This window comes from Ranitomeya variabilis, chromosome 2 (genome assembly GCF_051348905.1).
Source record: "Ranitomeya variabilis isolate aRanVar5 chromosome 2, aRanVar5.hap1, whole genome shotgun sequence".
Lineage (NCBI taxonomy): Eukaryota > Metazoa > Chordata > Amphibia > Anura > Dendrobatidae > Ranitomeya > Ranitomeya variabilis.
In genome coordinates, this window is record NC_135233.1 from 949994474 (window position 1) to 950014385 (window position 19912).

At 43.7% G+C, this 19912-nt stretch overlaps 1 protein-coding gene across 1 annotated transcript in view; it reads left to right on the plus strand.

Moving 5' to 3' along the window:
• Nucleotides 1–373: 373 nt before the first annotated feature.
• The window catches only part of IRS1 (insulin receptor substrate 1), a 45910-nt gene continuing 26371 nt past the window's right edge, over nucleotides 374–19912 (plus strand). The window contains exon 1 of the mRNA XM_077290778.1: nucleotides 374–4279. Within this exon, the coding sequence (XP_077146893.1) occupies nucleotides 1042–4279 (3238 nt within the window). The 5' untranslated portion in view covers nucleotides 374–1041. The remainder of the gene's footprint in view (nucleotides 4280–19912) is intronic.

The following is a 19912-nucleotide window of genomic DNA, read 5'->3' on the forward strand; positions in this document are numbered from 1 at the left end:
ACGTGGGCTGACACGACCCCTGTCTGTGTTATTGCCGCGTGTCCTCAGTGCACACGGCGCGGGCAGCAGCAGGGCACGCCAGTACACCGCGCTGTACGCTCACTTTTCATAACACGGACCTGAATGGCGTTTACGCCTTTTTTTTACTACGCCACGCCTCAACCAAACTAATATTTAGAATAGAGGTGATGGACAGATAGCAGCAACCAATGACGTCGCGGGATTGTGCTCCAACGCCTCCTGGCCGCTGTATAGAGTAAACGGAGAGGGGCGTGGCTTTAGCGCAGTGAGGGCAGCAGGCTAGGTTGTCCCTGGCGGCGGCTTCTGCTGCACGCAGTGTGTGTGGTGCCGCTGCTGCTGTTGGGGCGGTCACGTGTGGCTGAGAGGGAGACGGAGGCGGCGGGAGCTGAGAGAGGGGGCGGGGCTGCGCTCCCGGGAACTCAGACACAGACACAGCTTGTTTTGGTTTATTTCGCAAGGAGAGGCGGGGGAAGAGGACGCTTGGCAGAAACTCCGGCAACTCCTGCACCGAGCTCTCCCCCGGAGCCCGTATTTATCGGCGCAGCAGCCACGGTCCGGCCGTGCTCCCCGGAGCCAGTGAGTGAGGGAGGGGACGAGGCTCCAGCTGGCAGGCGGGGTGGGAGAGCGGCTACCTGCCATCAGCTGCCACTTTCTGCAACGCGATGGGACTGAATGGGCGCAGGCAGTGACCCCCTCCCGGCAGTGCCATTGGCGCAGAATCCGCCCGGCTCCTTGCCCCGTGGCTGTGCAGGCACATGCAGCCCACGATGAGGCTCCCCGGGTGTGGACGCGGCTCCCTGCGCAGGATCTCGGTGCTCCCACTGCTGCTGGGCTCTGCTACTCTGTGGATTTCTTGATCCAAGGGACGTACAACTCTGCCAAGTGGCCGTTCCGCTGCACGGTGCTGCAGGCTCTGCTGCCCCTGGTGCTGACTGAGCTGGGAAGCTGCACACTGACTTTATTTGCAAGGACTACATATTTTTTTTTCCCATTTTGTGCAATTATTTATACTTTGGTACCATGGCCAGCCCCACGGATCCTCCACCTCAAGAGAATAACTTCTCTGATGTCAAGAAGGTAGGCTACCTTAGAAAACCTAAGAGCATGCACAAAAGATTCTTCGTGCTCCGAGCTGCCAGCGAGTCGGGTTTAGCCCGTCTGGAGTATTATGAGAACGAGAAAAAGTGGCGGCACAAATCTGGGGCCCCCAAAAGGTCCATTCCACTGGAAAGCTGCTTTAATATCAACAAGAGGGCGGATTCAAAGAACAAACATTTAGTCGCCCTGTACACGAAAGACGAGTGTTTTGCCATTGCTGCTGACTGTGAACAAGAACAGGAGGGATGGTATCAAGCTTTAGTGGATCTGCATAACCGGGGGAAAACTCACCACCGTCATTACAGTGAAGGAGCTGCCAATGGGGTGCATGATGGAGTTAATGGCGAGGATGTCTATGGGGACGTGACCCCCCCTGGTCTGGCCTTTAAGGAAGTGTGGCAAGTGATAATGAAGCCAAAGGGTTTAGGGCAGCTTAAAAATCTTGTTGGAATCTACCGCTTGTGCCTGACCCATCGAACAATCAGTTTGGTCAAACTCAATTCTGATGCGGCAGCCGTGGTGTTGCAGCTCATGAACATCCGGCGATGTGGTCATTCAGAAAATTTCTTCTTTATCGAAGTTGGTCGCTCCGCCGTGACAGGAGCTGGTGAATTCTGGATGCAGGTGGATGACTCTGTGGTTGCGCAAAATATGCACGAGACAATCCTCGAAGCCATGAAAGCATTGAGCGATGAATTTCGACCTCGTAGCAAGAGTCAGTCGTCTTCTAATTGCTCCAACCCAATTTCTGTGCCGCTCAGAAGGCATCACATTAACCATCCTCCTCCAAGCCAAGTTGGGCTAAATCGGAGAGCTCGTACAGAAAGTGTTACAGCCACCTCTCCTGCTGGAGGAGCCGGTAAACATGGGTCTTCATCCTCATTCAGGGTTCGGGCTTCAAGTGATGGAGAGGGTACAATGTCAAGACCCGCCTCAATGGATGGCAGCCCAGTTAGCCCGAGTGCCAGCAGGGCCCAGTCACATCGGCATAGGGGTAGTTCTCGACTTCACCCACCTCTAAACCATAGTCGCTCCATTCCCATGCCGACAAGTCGCTGCTCTCCCTCCGCTACAAGTCCAGTGAGTTTGTCCTCCAGCAGCACCAGTGGACATGGCTCCACTTCTGACTGCTTGTGTCCACGAAGATCCAGTGCCTCAGTTTCAGGTTCCCCTAGTGATGGTGGATTTATTTCTTCTGATGAGTATGGATCCAGTCCGTGTGATTTCAGAAGTTCCTTCCGGAGCGTGACACCAGATTCTTTGGGGCACACGCCTCCAGCTCGAGAAGAAGACTTGAACAACTACATCAGCATGGGCAAATCCAACAATCTAATCCAGAGAAGCACGCCGCAAAGGTACCAGTTAAGTAGGGGTGAAGAGAATAGCGACCTTGACAAAGTGTTCAGAAAGAGGACTCATTCCTCAGGTACTTCCCCACCTACTGTTTCCCATCAGAAGACTCCCTCACAGTCATCTATAGAGGAATACACTGAGATGATGCCTTCCTATCCTCTGCGCCTCTCATCATTTAGACACTCAGCTTTTGTGCCCACTTACTCGTATCCTGAAGAGTGCCTAGATCTCCACCTGGAAAACAGACCTAACCACAGTGATGATGGCTATATGCCAATGTCACCAGGTGTTGCTCCTGTGCCTACTAAAAATGGTGACTACATGCCCATGAGTCCGAAGAGTGTGTCAGCTCCACAGCAGATTATTAACCCGAGACGATATACACAAGTGGACTCCAATGGCTATATGATGATGTCTCCTAGTGGTAGCTGTTCTCCAGACAGCTGTAACTACAGCAAAATTTGGACAAATGGTGTCAACCCAAAGTTGTCCATAGAGAGTAATGATGGCAAATTAGCTTGCAGTGATTACATTAATATGTCACCAGCTAGTGGTTCAACTACTAGCACTCCACCTGATTGCTATCTGAATTCTGTCGAGGAGCCATCCAAACCTGTCTATTCTTACTTTTCTTTGCCAAGGTCCTTTAAGCACGTTCACCGGAAGAATGATGATGGACACTCACGCTCATCTGTAAGCTCAGGTCATCCTTTATATACCGAGGAATCCTCCTCTTCTTCCACAAGCAGTGATAGTCTTGGGGGACAAGAAACCCAGCAGAGTCGGAAAAGTGAAGTTTGTCTCCATGGAAGAAGCAGTAGATTGACCAGGCCCACAAGGTTGTCCTTAGAAAGTAGTAGTAAGGCCAGCACATTGCCAAGGGCTCGGGAACCTGCTTTACCTCCAGAGCCAAAGAGTCCTGGAGAGTATGTGAACATAGAGTTCAATGAAAAGATATTCCCTGGAGGATTAATTTCTTCAATACATTCACCATCCTATGTGCAGAGTAGAGTGGTTCCTCAGAGAGAGAACTTGTCTGAGTACATGAACATGGACCTCAAGCACTGGAGGTCAAAAAATGCTTACACTTCATGTAAACCTGTCAGTGCCGTGTGCTCAACAGACCTATGTAGTGGTCGTCCACCTGTTCGAGGAAAGCCTGTTCAGCGGGACTATATGAGTATGCAACTTGGTTCCATTTGTTCAGACTACAGTGAATTACCACCTGCCCGGACCACTCCCAAGCCAATCTCGCCAACTTGTAACAGCAATTACGCAGAAATGACAATTGGTGTAGTCCATGATAATTTGCAAGCTCCCCCACCATCTGTTAATACAAGCCTAGTGGAAACTTCCTGCCCTCTTCTGGGCCAGGGCTCTGGCCCCAGTGCATTTACCCGCGTTAGTCTAAGCCCAAATCGCAACCAGAGTGCCAAAGTTGTCAGGGCAGGTGACCCACAAGGTAGGAGGCGACACAGCTCGGAGACCTTTTCTTCTACCCCTACCACAGCCCGAGTTAGTGCTGGACCTGTTTCTGGAGATGATGTAAAGAGACACAGTTCTGCTTCATTTGAGAATGTTTGGCTCAGGCCTGGAGACTCTGTACGGAGAGAGTCTCAGCAACCTTTAGACCACCATCAAAATGGCCTCAATTACATTGATTTGGATCTAGTGAAAGATTTGACTGGCTTGGAGCATTGTAACCCCCATCAGACTGGGATCACCCACCCCTCAGATGATTTGAGTGCTTATGCTAGCATCACTTTCCACAAGTTGGATGAACGCAGGAGCCAGGCAGACACAGAAGGTAGGTTACTGACTTGCTCTTCATATAACCTTGGCTCTTCTGAAGATCCTTGTGTGCATGCATATTAGGTCATTGCCTCTAACCCTCTTGCCAGTTGACCAGACCATAACACTAGTTGTTACTCCTTGTATCCATACTTCACCATGTGATATGCAGGGTGTCCAGTGTAGAAATAATGGTGTAAATTGATAAGCTTATGTGACTGTTTTGTTTTCTTTTCTCCCCTCACTGAAAGACCTTTATCACATGTTGCCCAATTCTTTGTTTTTGTCCTCTTTTGCAGGCAGACCTTTTGTGTACTGATCAGTAGTGGGACAGGTTACACAAGCTTCTCTGTTGTACATGTGACAGAGGTCAATAAAGGTGGGACGCAATTGTCCAATTCCTGCAACTGATCTTTTAGGTCCCTGTAGCTTCCTGGCTTGAAATGAGCTTTTATTTTGCTTTTTTTTTTCTACAGTGTTTACACTTTCTTTTATTTTTGTAGCAGATGTGAATTTGTAACTTCATTGTTGCATTATGTGTGCTCCTCTTCCTAGAGAAATGTCGGTGATGTTCAGCTTATCTTCATAACGAGATGTTTATGAAAGTTATTGTACTGCAGTCACGTGTTTTATTTTGTCAGGGTGAGGCATGTGCAGCACTGCGTAGGTCAGGGATCTTGTTTTGCCTGTTGGTGGCATGTTGCCCTCATAATGTCTTCTGTTGGCGATTTGCAAATGTCAGTGTTGTGCCATGTGCTAATACTTTGTAGCCGGTCATGGGGCTGATATGGCAAGGAGCAATCATTAGTCTTAAGTGCCCCTTTGTTTCATGTCTTTGTGTCTGCCTGAGACCACCTTACACAGTCCTAAACTATTACCCTCTGTCCTTGGATACGCTCTGGTTTTGCACTTTTGGCTGTGTGATAACGTAGTCTAGACTGCTTTCTTTCACGCACTTTACAACGCTCCCTTAAGATTGCGCTTGTTGATGCTTCACGAGTTTATTAAAAATGAAATCCTAATGGGTTTAGCTTGAAATCATATCCTTTCTCTTCCCAGTTTAATTGCACGGTGAAAACCCAATTAGAGGAAATTCCGTTACTAATGTGATTGTTTTATTCTCCGCAGTAGTCAATTATTCTCTGTAATTAATTGCAGCTTTTCCACTGTATGATTAGAATATCCAAGAACAAAACTCTACATTCTGTTCATCCTAATGTTACTCAAGTTCATGTGAAGCGATGCACTGCCTAATGGTGTGCTCTTTGTTGGGCTGGGTTCACACTCTTGACACTTTGCGCAGTTTTCTTGGCATTTTCTAACACTTTTAGGCTCAGTGCTGAAGACAGATATTGTAAAGGCGTTGGAGCATAATTGAAAATTACATATACATCATTTATTGTGGCTCTTGCAGGTTTGGGGAGTTTATTACAACATGCATGGCCTGAGTACAGTGTTTTGGTTTTTTTTGTCTCTTAAAGTGACAGTGTGCATAAATGGGGTATGTGCTGTGCATGTCTCTGAGGACACGTTAGGTAAGGAGTTGCTGAGGAGATTGTAATCCTGCACTTTTTTCTTTAGTGAACCAGAAGAACTTCATGAATGAAGAAATTAGAGCGTGGGAATCTGTCATTTCATGGGCTCATTGCTCCCATCCCGCCCTCTCTTCCTTCTTATTAGCACACATCCGCTTAACCCCCAAGCCTCTCTAACCATTTGGCAGCAGCATGCTCTTCTGTGTGTGTCAACTTGTTTACCCTTCCTCCTCCTGGATGGGATCACACTGTGCTCCTTGTTTTTTTATGCCTTAAGTCATTACTTTGTCTTGAGCAGCCATCATTTGCCATGACTTCCTTTACCCATTCTTAGCACTTTTGGCCGCCCTGGTTGGATAAACAATCCTCCACATCTGTTTCCATGTGCATCTTATTGTGGCTCCTCATGATGATGGTTTTTGCAGAACACCAGAGAGACTGCAGCTATTGAGAACCCTTTTGTTAACTCATTCACTCTCTTGTCTGGTGGTAGCCTGACACTTTCTTGTTTTTTTTTGTTTCCATTGGCTTTCTGTCTATCAAACACTTTTTAGAATGGAAAAACCAGGCAGCTGGTATAGCTTCACGTGCAGGGGCTGGCGGCGGCAGGTGTGTGCTTTACAGTGTGCGCAGGAGACACCCTGTCTGCTTTTTGTGTCTGATATGGAGGGAATTGATGTTAACTGGTGCACAGTCTGAGCTGAAGTCCTGCATCAGCAAAACGTTTCACATGGCCTGTGACTCTTGCTTCTGTTTTTAAATGGCGTTTTCTTGTTTTTTGTTTTCAGATTAAATTGTAACAAGTCAGGACTCAGAGTAAAGGTGACTGGCGTGTTTGTCGTCTCGGTGTCCTTAGTAGTTACACAGTTTTGTGTTTGTGTCCAGGTCGTAATGGTCTGGACCTGGCTTTGAAAATTGTGATCCAACAAACACTCGTTGATGTGTCAATATTTATAACACGCGAAATGCCCTTTATAACTATTGATAACGTATCTTGGCAAATTCTGCTTGGACGCTCACTTCACAATCTGTGTTGGGTAAACAGATGTACCGCCATATAAAATAATGGGACATCGATAGAAAGAACTGTGCTTAATGAGCTAAGGGTCATGTAAGGTAATATGATCTCAGACGCTGTATGGAGCACGTTGCCGGAGAGTATGGTGAGTGCAGCAGGACGACTTCTAATGGAAACGTTAGAAAGAAGAGAGGTCCGTCTAATGATGTAGAATCGGAGGTTAACAGTGATATTAGTGACTGATATGACGCGTGTGCTAGTCCCGACCTAGACTATTACATCACAGTATCACGGCTATTGTTATGAATACACAATCTGCCACGCTTTGTATTTGTCAGTGGCTTTCATTTATGTATCTGTTAGTGCCTTGTATTTGTCGCCTTTTGACATGTAAAGCACTATGGAATAAATGGCGCTATAAAAATGTCTAATAATAAAGGGATTTTCCCAACTGTGATGTCTATGGAATATCCACAGCACAGCAGCTCATTTCTAGAAGTTCCACAAAGGTACACAGAGCTTTGTACGGCTGTCTCTAATTATTCACACACCAGGCTGGTTGGAGGACCCCCCACTCACAATACACGTGCAGGTCCCAGAAGTAGGATCTACATCATCATTCATATTGTAGGTGTTGATGCCATAAATTCCCATGTTAAGATTACCATCCAAGGACATAGACACATTTTTATTGTTTTAAACACTTGTTATTATGCCATAAATACTTTCAACTTGAATTAATTAGTGCTGTGCATTGCAGCATTTTCTTATTCGCTAAGATTGTCATAATCTGCAGTACTGAGCACAGCCACTAAGGCTGTCACATGTCCAGTAATCATCCTGCAGGCCGGGTGCCCACTATCCGAAACTAGCAGCATCCAAAGCGCTGCCATCTATTTAACGCACATCCACATGCATTCTCTAAACAATGCGAATTTACTGCATCAAATACATTCTATTGATGAGATTTCTGTTGTGGAGACTGACGTCTCCAAAGGAGAAATTGATGCGCTGCGGTCTTGAAAGACGTGCCGCATGTCCGTGTCCACGGGTGATCCGCAGGCAACTATTCACACATAGAGGACATGGGATTCCTAGAAATCCCATACACTATGTTGTAACATCTGGATGCTGTGGGTTTAACGCTGCGCAAATACAAAACGTAAAACCCGCAGCAACTCCAGATCATGGGTACGTACCCTTAGAACTGATCCAGCAGCAATCCATTGATATATTATATATATATATATCAAGGGTAAATAAAAGTATTGCATTTATATAAATATTTTTATCCCCCACCCCTCTCTAAAAAAGAATCCTAGGAGTGAAAATTTATATTTGCAAACTTTTGGTAAACTTGCCTGATAAAGGGGCCTCTGTGCTTCAAAAGCTTGCAAACATATACTTTTTTTTTCTGGTTAGCTAATAGTTATAACTTCTAGAATACCTTGGGCATAAAAGTATTTGCCTAGATTTTTCTTGCTAACACAGTACCACACTATAATATATATTATTATAATTATTTATTGTCCATTATGAAGATTATATTGAAACAATGTGCTGCCTAAAGCTTCTTAATACAACTATAGTTGGAAAATGTCCACTTGGTCTGATGGTCCTGATGTTAGTGTTCTGAGAGCTGTGAGATTTATTCACAGTATTTAGAGGAAATTGGTCATTGTGGCTACTTTTGTCATATTTCTACGTAGTGGTTAGTTGTGGAGTGTGGAATCAGAACGTTTTAGGATTGATCTTGTCATTCTCGTTAACACCAAGAGGTTATTAAAGATATCCTCAGTCACATCATGGTGTTACTGCAATAAGTAAACTCATATGTTCAATATTGTGTTATTTATTGCGTTTTGTTTCCTTGTAATCTGCTATATTGCCCTGGGATGGGATTTGATTGCATTACATGACTATGAGATCTGCTCACTTGTTTATGGCTTTTGACATGGACGTGCCTGCAAAGATGCTGATCTGTTGTGTTTTCTCCACTTCTGGTGACTGTTGGATTCATCTAAACCTGTCACATGCTGTTTTTCTCTTTTTTTTTTTTTTTTTTTTTTTTTTGAGCCTTTGTTCACAGGCCAGACTCTTTTCTCTTTCCAAACCAGCAAAAGGCTAAAGAAGTGATTGACTGCTGAGAATGGTATATCAGTTTCCCATGTTCAGGCCAATCTACTGGAGTATTTTTTTACTTAATTAAACCACAGGAATGCCATTCCATTCCCAGACCTCTGTTATATTGTTAAAGCGGCGGTGCTATGAATTAATTCGCCTCTTCTGCAGATAAAGAGCTTTCACTCGATGTGTGGATGCCATTATTGATGCATTTTGATATCTTCATGCAGTGCAACCACCCAAAAGAGCCATTTCATGTTCCTTCTATAAAAGTGGCTTGTGTGCATTTATCAATAGCACAGGCGCCTTGGCTTCAAACTGTCACATTCACATCAGATTTGATTATTTCATATTTTGCAACTTTTGTCAGCTTTTGTAAAGCGATGAGAAGAGTGGGCACCGTTTACTTGGAGTGGGCAAGGTCTGCAAGTGTTGACAGATTTCTAAATACTGCAGCCAGAAAATGGTGAACATTTTGTCATAAATCTGTGACCGTTCAGAACAGGCGCAGATTCATTTTCTGGCTTTAGGACAACCCTACGTGTGCCAAATTTAGAGCCTTTTCAATAAATGTTATCATAGTTTACTCCAACACCACTTTTTACTTTTATCTTGCACTGACATACGAAACACCAGTCTTCTTAAATGTACAATGTACAAACACTTCATATTTTATTAGGTTTCCCAATCTTGTGTCTGGTGTTGTTTCCACACTGCAGGTGTCAGGGGAAGAATGAAGGAGATGTAGAGCTCTCAATCAGCACATTATCGTTTTTATTCTTAGGGCTCCAATACCTGTTACATGAGTCTATCTAACCCGACCCCCCCCCCCCTTTCCGCCCCAAGTATGTAAGGGAAGAATAGGTTTAGGACAGATGGCATTTCCACACCAGATTCTTCTGTTTTCATGGGAGGTGAGCCACTGCCAAAACGGTCTGGCAGCAGCTTTCTCTTTTCTTTAAATAACACATGAATGCTTAGTTGAACCAAACATTCATGTGCATGGGGAAATCATAGTAATGTACTTAGCAAGGCCGAAAAAAGACATTTGTCCATCCAGAATAAATGCCCAGATCTACGTCCTTCTAAAGATCCTAATCACTGTAAGATACAATATTGTTAGGCTCCAGGAAGACATCTAGACCTCTCTGGAACCCCTCGTCTGAGTTCTCCATCACCACCTCCTCAGGCAAGGAATTCCAGATTCTTACTGCACTAACAGTAAAGAATCCTCTTCTATGTTGGTGGAAAAACCTTCTCTCCTCCAGACGCAGAAAATGCCCCCTTGTGACTGTCACCATCCTTGGTATAAACAATATAGAAGAGGATTCTTTACTGTTGGGGCAGTGAGAATCTGGAATTCCTTGCATGAGGAGGTGGTGATGGAGAACTCAGTCGAGGGGTTCCACAAATATCTCTCCGAGGATCTGTTTATACCAAGGAAGGTGACGGGCACAAGGGGGCATTCTCTGCGTCTGGAGGAGAGAAGGTTTTTCCAGCAACATAGAAGAGGATTCTTTACTGTTAGGGCAGTGATAATCTGGAATTCCTTGCCTGAGGAGGTGGTGATGTATTGTCCCCTTATATACATGGTTATTAGAACGCCCCTCAGTTGTCTTTTTTCTAGAATAAATAATCCTAATTTTGCTAATCCTTCTGGGTATTGTAGTTTCTTCATGCCCTTTATTCATTTTGTTGCCCTCCTTTGTACTCGCTCTAGTTCCATTATATCCTTCCTGAGTATTGGTGCCCAAAACTGTACACAGTACTCCATTTTACTTTATCGGGAGAGATAAAAACTTAAACGTTTGTCTGACTGCTATTTCACGTTTGTCAACTATTGAGTCACTGAAAGTTGTTAGTGATTGGATCCTCACCATTTAAGGATGGCATACACTAGTAATATGAATTTATGGGACTATCCCTTTATAAAGGAAGCTCACTTGAAGATATCCCACTGGGGCATATGGATTTCATAGATGTTAGTCTTTGGAGCCAAGTAAGGAGTGGCCATGGATTATATGGTGGGTGTTTCATTAGAGCCTGGTATTCCATGTAGCATGTAATATGTTGTTGCTCCTGCATGAGAAATGTATAGGCCGATGCAGGTTCTGGCATCTGGACCTGTCAATCAGCTGATTGCCCTTCCTAAGTTTAATAAGGAGTTGTTTTTTCGTAGAACCAAAATATATAATATTTATTATATTATATATTTTAGCTCTACCAAAAAACAACTCCTTATTAAGGATAGGAAGGGCAATCAGCTGATCGACAGGTCCAGATGCCAGAACCTGCATCTGTGTGCGTGTATGTGTGTGTATATATAATAATTTTTTTAATCTATTCTAAATTTAGAGAAACTAGGCAAGTTGTGTATATCTAGGAATGTCATGTTGAGGGAAAAGTGAAAATTGTCCAATGATCATGGTTAGGATTGGTGAATGGGTTTTGCATGAATTAGGCCCTTATACTGCCGGCATTGTGCTGTACATCTTTCATAAGGCTTCAATACCTTTCTGAGATTGTAGCACAATGCCTGTTGTGAAAAGCAGTATGGCCACTGAGGTCATGAAGGAATGCAATCCTCACTGGAAATTCAGTTTGCTACTGTTTATCTAGTAAAGCTTCATTACTACATAGCCTTTTATATGTTCTGCCAGACTCTGTGTATCCTCTGAATTATTAATGCCTTTCTGCTGTCTAGAATCATGAATGGATTAACTCTCTACTATTATAGAAACTTAACTAGTGTTTGTGTCTGCAGACTGACAGGCGTGCATTGACCCATATGGTGAATTTAAGGGCGCACCAGGAGACCATTGGTCACGTCCTCATACATCAATTCAATTCAAAGAAGCTTTATTGGCAAGACCAAATAAACATTAGTTTTGCCAAAGCACGTGTACAGTAGGGAGTGGGGACTGTGGGGATAATGGGTGAGGTACAGGGTGGGGGGTAAGGAAGGCCATGGCACATCACGGTTGTCTTTCTCGCAGCCTAAGGCACGCGCTCACATACTGCGCTGCTGGCTCCATCACGGCTGGTATGGGGAGGTGAGCATGGTGTTAGGTTCTTTATTCTATTGGGGAAAAAAAACACCTAAAGGTCACTCCCCCAGGCCCCCCCCCCCCCCCCCCTGTAAATCTCCAGGAGCAAAGGCTATCTGCTCATAAACATTTATCAACAGGACCATAAATGCACGCTGGACGCTCTCCAGGATGATATGAATGAGTTTTTGGGTGCTGAAAAAGGGCATCTACTTGACAACCAACTAGAGCTGATCAGGCAACTGTAATCATTTTTTGCAGTTTGCCCATAAAATTCAATAATGTTTATGCTACTGTTAAGGGGAATGTAAATTTCCACTCTCATCTGTGAGATCCGATCACTGCCCAATGTTATGGTCTGGTTGCGATCACGCTGACGGTCGTACTCTGTGATTTCCCATACAGCCTTCACCTATGTAGTAGCTTTCACTTTCCATCATAGTATAGAGACATATATGTAGTGGTCTGACATTTCAGCGGCTAAGTAACTGTAAATGAAAAATAGAGGGACATTCAGAGCTTCGATCCAAACAGACATGCTTGTAGGTGACATTTTGGAAAGGTATTTGTGTGCTCTGGAGGAATTAGTAAGTGTCAAGATAAGTTTGTTGCCGCTGCGGAGGATGTGCTTTACCGTTATTAGAGGGAAATCCAGTGATGCATGTAGAGATGTCAGAATGTGGTGGGAGACCAGGGGGAGTAGAGGAGGTCTCATCTAATCAATATGGGGTTCCCTAGATCAAACAGCTCTTGTATTGTTATATGTTGTAATATGCCGTGACCTCCAAGGCTTTTCCAAGGCTTTCCTTACTGTAATCTTACTGGTTCTTGTTTGATCCCTATCTGGCTTCATTATACTGATTAACGTTATTACAGGTAATGAAACCTATTTTTTTTTTTTTTTTTTATTCTTTTTATTTTCTGCATGTAATTTGTGCTGCAGTTAGGCATGCTCTATTACCTGTGCAGAGAGGGGAGGAGGTGAGCTGTCAGCGTTGCCTAGTGTGAACAGAGGATCTTGAATTATATGTATATAAGGTGTCCTTTTACATTGTCATTCTGTCTGTGATAATAAAATGGCTGCTGAAAAGCGATCTCTCGAAGAGAAATTATCGGCCTATTACAAGGCTAAAAATGGTCAGTGTGAAAATTTGCAGAATGTCAGTCTTTATTGTCGATAGTGAAGTGATATGGAGAATGATAAAAAATGACAAAAACTAATTCTTAAATATTATTAGCATGAAAATGTTATTAAAATAACTTTCTAACAACTTATGCCCTTTAAATAACACTTTGTACTTAGCAAATATTTTAGTCACCTTCCATGAGGTCCTCCGATAACTCCAGCAAGCCTGTAATGCTGGAGGACTAAAGAGGGGTGCATGAAGGGCCTTTTGGCAATAGTGAGCAATCTGCTTTGGAACGTAGCATCTTCTGGACCTTTTCCTACACGTAGAAAGCTGGGCATCTCCATTAACCTTCAGCCACACATCAGATAGTTCTAGCGTGATAATGGCAGGATTTATGTGAAAGGATCTAGTCCCCCTGATGATGTTGTGATAGGTCTAATGCTTGGTCTTATAGGCTTATGGGTAATCTTCTGCCTTGGGCAGGCTATTCACTCTCTGGGAAAGCATTGTTATGGTCTTTTGAAAATGATTAAGTTCTTCACGACCAGGAGAGATTGCGTTTTGCTCGGCTCATAAAGTAGGATTGAATTTTCAGTGCAATGCAATCAAAAGCATCTTGGAACAGGATGAAATGACAAGTTTGCTTGCAATATGTATACCTGGAAATTAAAAATAATAAAAAAATTTAAAATTGAAGGGACTTTCCACTTAAATATTGATGACCAGTCCTAATTATAAGCCATCACTAACTTCTCACAGCGGTTTTACCGGCCATCAGTGTTGAAGTCCTATAGTTCCCTTTTAATATGAAACAACCGTTAGAGCTATGGCAGCATATACAGTGATACCTTTAGTTGTTCTTATGTATTTGGGTATGGTTGAGTTTAGTCCCAGGATCCTGGATCACCTTTTTTCACATTCAGAGTTCCAGATGTTGTTCCCTGAAAAACTACTTTGGCCATCCTAGTGTCCACCTGAGAATAGAGGTCACCAGCAATTTGTCTCTCCAGTGCTTTGAAACATGGGTTTGGAAACTATCTAAATTGAATTTTGTGACAGAAAGATGTGTGTGCTGGGATTGTTAAAGAAGCCCTTCCATTTTGTTTTTTTTCCCCCTCTAAATCTGAGAATGCATATGTTCTGTATATGTGTGTTTAATATACTCGCCTACCGCCGTCTTCTCTCCACCTCTGCTCCTCTTCTCGGTGACATCACCACTCTTCAGACTATCCTGATGACTCTATGCACAAGCCTGAAGTCTCTTACAAGTCTATGTAGCCTAGTTCTGATGCTCCATAGACTTACATTGTACATAGATGGATACTGGAGACGTTGGCGGTACGTGAGTATATTAACACACCACATACACAGCTTTAGTGGAAAAAGAAACTCCATGGGAGGGCTTCTTTAACTGCAGCTTCAAAATTCTTCTACTGATATCACTTTTTCAATGGATAAGGAGTGAAACCTGAACAAATGCAGACTTTGCTACTGATTGTGGTGATATCTGTAGTGGAAACTTTACACCACGCCTGGACTTTTCCTTAGAAAAGTATTTACACTTTCAAAGCCCCACAAGTTGGGTGTCCATCACTATTCACGCCCTGTGTATGGAGAATCCCAGCTGGTGATAGGTTTTGCTACACTTGAAAGTGGCGCCCTAGTCCAGAATTATGAAAAAGATAACATTCTTAGAGTATTACTATATTTCCCTTGTGTTATGTATGACATATTTTCCTACAGAATCATTACATTCTTTAAAAAGTGAAGCCTATCCTATTTGGTTGTATCCCTCCCATAGGTGTAGCTGCATCAGCCGCGTCGCTGTATTTTGCACTGTCCTTGCCTGTGTAATTTTTTATTAAATGCTTCTTTAAAATCCAAGTTCCAGTGCATTAAAAAGAAAGCAAGTATGGCAATTGTTTTGTTTAAAGTCATGTCTCCAGAAAGTGCCCTCTGCTCCATAAATCTCTAATTTCTTGTGAGATGGGAATGAGCGTTTCATTTGTTTCGTTTATTTGCTGGGGAGCATGGAGATGTATTGACGTGCAATTTTCTGATGAAATGTGACAGTTCTAGGTCACTAACTCAGAAGATGTCTTCAGAGATTTATCCTTACAGTAGCTGGGAGATGTTCTCTTTTTGTGTTATTTTTCTCAAAAATGTTTTGCTGTGGTGAAAATTTGCGTTGCGTTGATTACGACTTTAGAAACAAAAATGTAAATTATTATTTTTTTTTTATATATGTTCATTCATCCTTTAATTATTCGAATGCTGTGATTATTGATCCTTTCTTTTGTTAATTACCGTATATACTCGAGTATAAGCCGAGATTTTCAGCCCAAATTTTTGGGCTGAAAGTGCCCCTCTCGGCTTATACTCGAGTCACGGTCGGCGGCAGGGTCGGCGGGTGAGGGGAAGAGGGCGCTGAGGCATACTCACCTGCTTCCGGGGCTCCTGGCACTGTCCCTGCAGTCCCACGGTCTCTGGGTGCCGCAGCTCTTCCCCTGTTCAGCGGTCACATGGGACCGCTCATTAGAGAAATGAATATGGACTCCATTCCCATAGGGGTGGAGCCGCATATTCATTTCTCTAATGACGGTAACGGTGACCGCTGACAGAGGAAGAGGCTGTGGCACCGAAGACCAGCTGTCCGGGGGAAGGAGCGGGACGCCGGGAGCAGGTAAGTATGTCATAGTCACCTGTCCGCGTTTCACACGCCGGGCGCCGCTCCATCTTCCCGGCGTCTCTCTGCTCTGACTGTGCAGGTCAGAGGGCGCGATGACGCATATAGTGTGCGCGCCGCCCTCTGCCTGATCAGTCAGTGCGGAGAGACGCCGGGACGGGACGCTGAGGAGCTGCAAGCAAGAGAGGTGAGTATGTCATTTTTTTTTTTTTATTGCAGCAGCAATGGCACAGCTTTCTGTGGTACATCTAAGGGGCAATAATGAACGGTGCAGAGCACTATATGGCACAGCTATGGGGCAATAATGAACGGTGCAGAGCACTATATGGCAAAGCTATGGGGCAATAATGAACGGTGCAGAGCACTATATGGCACAGCTATGGGGCAACAATGAACGGTGCAGAGCACTATATGGCACAGCTATGGGGCAATAATGAACGGTGCAGAGCACTATATGGCACAGCTATGGGGCCATAATGAACGGTATGGAGCATCTATTTTTATTTTTGAAATTCACAGGTAGCTGCTGCATTTTCCACCCTAGGCTTATACTCGAGTCAATAAGTTTTCCCAGTTTTTTGTGGAAAAATTAGGGGGGTCGGCTTATACTCGGGTCGGCTTATACTCGAGTATATACGGTAGTATTTTTTGTGTTTCCCCATTATCCTCCACATTTCCTGCTTTTCATTGAGGAAAAAAAGCAGGAAACATAAAATTTCAGATAGCTTTCCCGATGTATCATTGAAGATTATTGTGCAATATTGAGTATTTTTGATCACCTGATTGTTCTCCATACCTGCCCGGATGAGTATATCAAGCTAGAAGTTGTATATAGGGAAGTAATATCCCAAAGTGAAATACACCCACACCTTAGCCTATGTCCAGCCGTTTTAGCCATCTAACGCTGTACTTTGGAACGGAGCCTTTACAAGTCAACAAGTCAGCCTGTCTGTTTTTGCTACACGTGTGCTAGGCTTCACTGGTTTTATCAGAGCTTCCCAACGCTGACAGCCAGCTGCAGATTTGCATCCCACCTGCAGCTACCTAATTAGCACAATGTCTGAGATGCCTGAGAAAATCCCTCATTGCTACAAAGGGTTCATCAGGCAGATGGCAGCGGTACCTAGTGCCGCAGATATGAAAAGATTGAATCTCTTAATAATTAATCTGCTGGGCAGATCACTTAGTCTCTACTTGGAGTCAGTAGCTGTGCACCTTCAAACAGAACATCCTCTATGATTTGTTACCTCTTTCGGAAAAGCAAATTTAGAATTATACTCCCAACCAAGAACTTTCTCTTACGGAACTTAATTAATGGAGGTAACATTGCCTCAAACATATCCTCAGGCCAAGATTCTTTTCAAGTATAGCTATCTACTTATAGTTGCCATTGGCTTTTTTTCACTCTAGTCTTGATGAGGAGGTGTGCTGGAGTCAGATGCTCCTAATTCATAAAGAGGCGCGCATCTTATTGAATCCAGCGGGTCATAAAAGTGGTTTGTGCCTCTATGTGCAGCTCACCACAAACCTTACTGTGGTTTCTCCAGATTTTTGATGTAAGAAACTCCACATGCCAAGCCCCTTGTCTCACCCCAGCTCTTCCCACTTTGACAGAGCTGGGCAAAAAATGGTGAGAATGTCAAAAGTAGCAAAATTGTAGCGCAGCACAACTCGCCAACATTTTGAGACTTTTCTGGTCCGATCTGTCCACAGGATGGGACTTCCGCGGTCATTCTGATCAACAGCGAGATCCCACTGCCTAATTGGGAAAGCCGGCTGTCAATCAGAATGACCTTGGAAGTTCCGCCCCATTGTAAATCTCTGGCAGTAGCAGTGTGTGACCGCTCTGTACTGGGAAAGAACGGCGCTGGACACAACAGGCAAGTAAGTTCCAATAATTGCTTAGATAATTTTTTTTTTAGTTTTTTGTGAAGTCCTGGATATCCTCTTTTATGAAATCCTTCCCAGGAAAGATGTGTGGATCAGGGTGCTGAGATTTGGAGGAGACCACACCCCAAGTGCACAGCACTAAAACAAATTCTCTTAATATTTGATATTGGGCAGAGTAATACATAAACTGCATGTAAGTCCCTGATGTCCCTATTGGTCCATGGCCTAATAGTGAAAGAACATGTGATGTTAATAGTCTCCATTTTTATTTTAAAAAATGTGCATGCTTGCCATCTAATTGCATTTTATCCTCCAATTCTAGTTTTTATGACCTAGAGAGAAAGCTACTTGACGGTGCCCATCCCCCTTTCCTTTCTTTTAGCTATAAATGCTCCAATAATTTGTGGATTAAACATGTTCTTCCACATATTTTTACAGCGAGCAAATATTCCTTACTAATGGCTCACTATAGCATTTTGTCTGTAATAACATCCCTCCACCCATCAGAGCATGATCATGGAGAACATTACAGAAGCCTGTGGAGGTTGGTGTTGGGATCATCTGTGTGTTTTGAGCCATGGTGTCTTTTCAGTGTTGGACTTCCGCAGTCGACATTGCTCAAGCTCTCCCTCAGCCATTGGCGACTAACACAGGCCCCTAATGCTGACAATGTAGGAAATATGGTGGTCAAGCCAGATGTATATGTATCGTGATGACTGCAGGACCCTTTACAGTGATGCCATTGGAAGAAAACATTTAGTTTGCAGTATTGGCTGTAAATACCAGGTCACTTTCTGGATTGTGAGTAATCAGATTATGGCCCTATTTGTCCATTAGTTGTTGTGCCCAGGATAATACGCTGCCGATTCTGAGAATTCGGCTTAGTTTCTGAGGTCACCTAAGTTCTGAGGCCACAAGTACATTAGAGGGATGTGGTGCTGTTATGAACAGGTTAATCTTCCAGCAGAAAGGTGCAGCTCTGGCATGTTATCTTGCAGGCCTTTGAACTTCTGGTTAGGAATGTGCTTCAATACGGAAGAGCGAGTGGCTGTTTTTGGCGCTACTGGACCCGCGGGGCTTGAAACTCAGCAGAGGAATGTTATTGTGTCTTCAAAGCTTGTTTCACACAGGCCTTTGTTGGGCCGGATCTCTGGGGCAGAGGCTTGCTATTATCAGGCGTACACAAAGCCCCTCCAGCCTTCCCATTCTGATCTAATTGGGTGGCAATGTCTATTCATCCTCGGGGCTTCAGTGTTTTATTCAGTAGGACATTGCATTGGAATCTGGTTTTAGTGAATCATCTTTGAATAGCTGTGGATGTTTTTTGGAGTTTGGTTTTGAATGGTTTCTATATATTTTTTAAATGTTTGTGAACGTTTGTGCAAAATTTAAAAATTGTAAAAAGTATGAGCTCCTAAACTGGCGTCATGAAGAGGCCACATCATCTACTGGGTCCAGCCTCCTTGCTTGTATGTATTTGAGCCTGTGCTACCGGTGATCTGGTGTGCTGCTACAACTAATTATTACAAGAGAAAGAGAACTGTTTCCGACCATAAAAATAATGCAAAGACAGCTGCCTAAGATGTTACTTCCTAAATGGACATCACAGAAGATGGGAATATAAAACCCTAAGAGGAGTAGCGAGTTACTGCACAAATGGCGGCCGGCCAACTCGCGGTAGATGTGTTCCAGCATCTATTGTCCTGCTGCTCTAGTATTCCGAGTATGTAGTAGCTGTGTGGGGCTTTTGCCTCCTAGCAATGCAAACACATCTACAGCTTGTCTTCTCATAATTCTGTTTAAAGACATCTTGGGGAATTAATTTTAGACTCCGGAAGAGTTTATTGCCAATTTGTATGTTTTTAGAGATATTTCTCCAGTTGTTTCTGGGGCTTTTGAAGTGCGGCCAATGTTATTGTCCATAGCAGAACTGTATGGTTTACAGTTGCTGTTTTGGTTGACGTGCTTTTTCCCTCTATTACCTTAGCATGTAATATAGTGAGTAGATTGTTAAACATTCCGGTTTGCACAGGTATTAGATTTAGTAGTAGTGTGATTTAAAGTAATTATTTCACCTAATGTGGTCTTGATTTCTCCATTTTTCCAGGTTACTATCGAACATCTGGATGCTATTGTTAAATTCCCGTTCTCTGAGACTAGTTAAAGTTGTAAGAGTGATCAGACTTTGTGGTGAAGTTATGTAATTGTCTGCTGTGTTG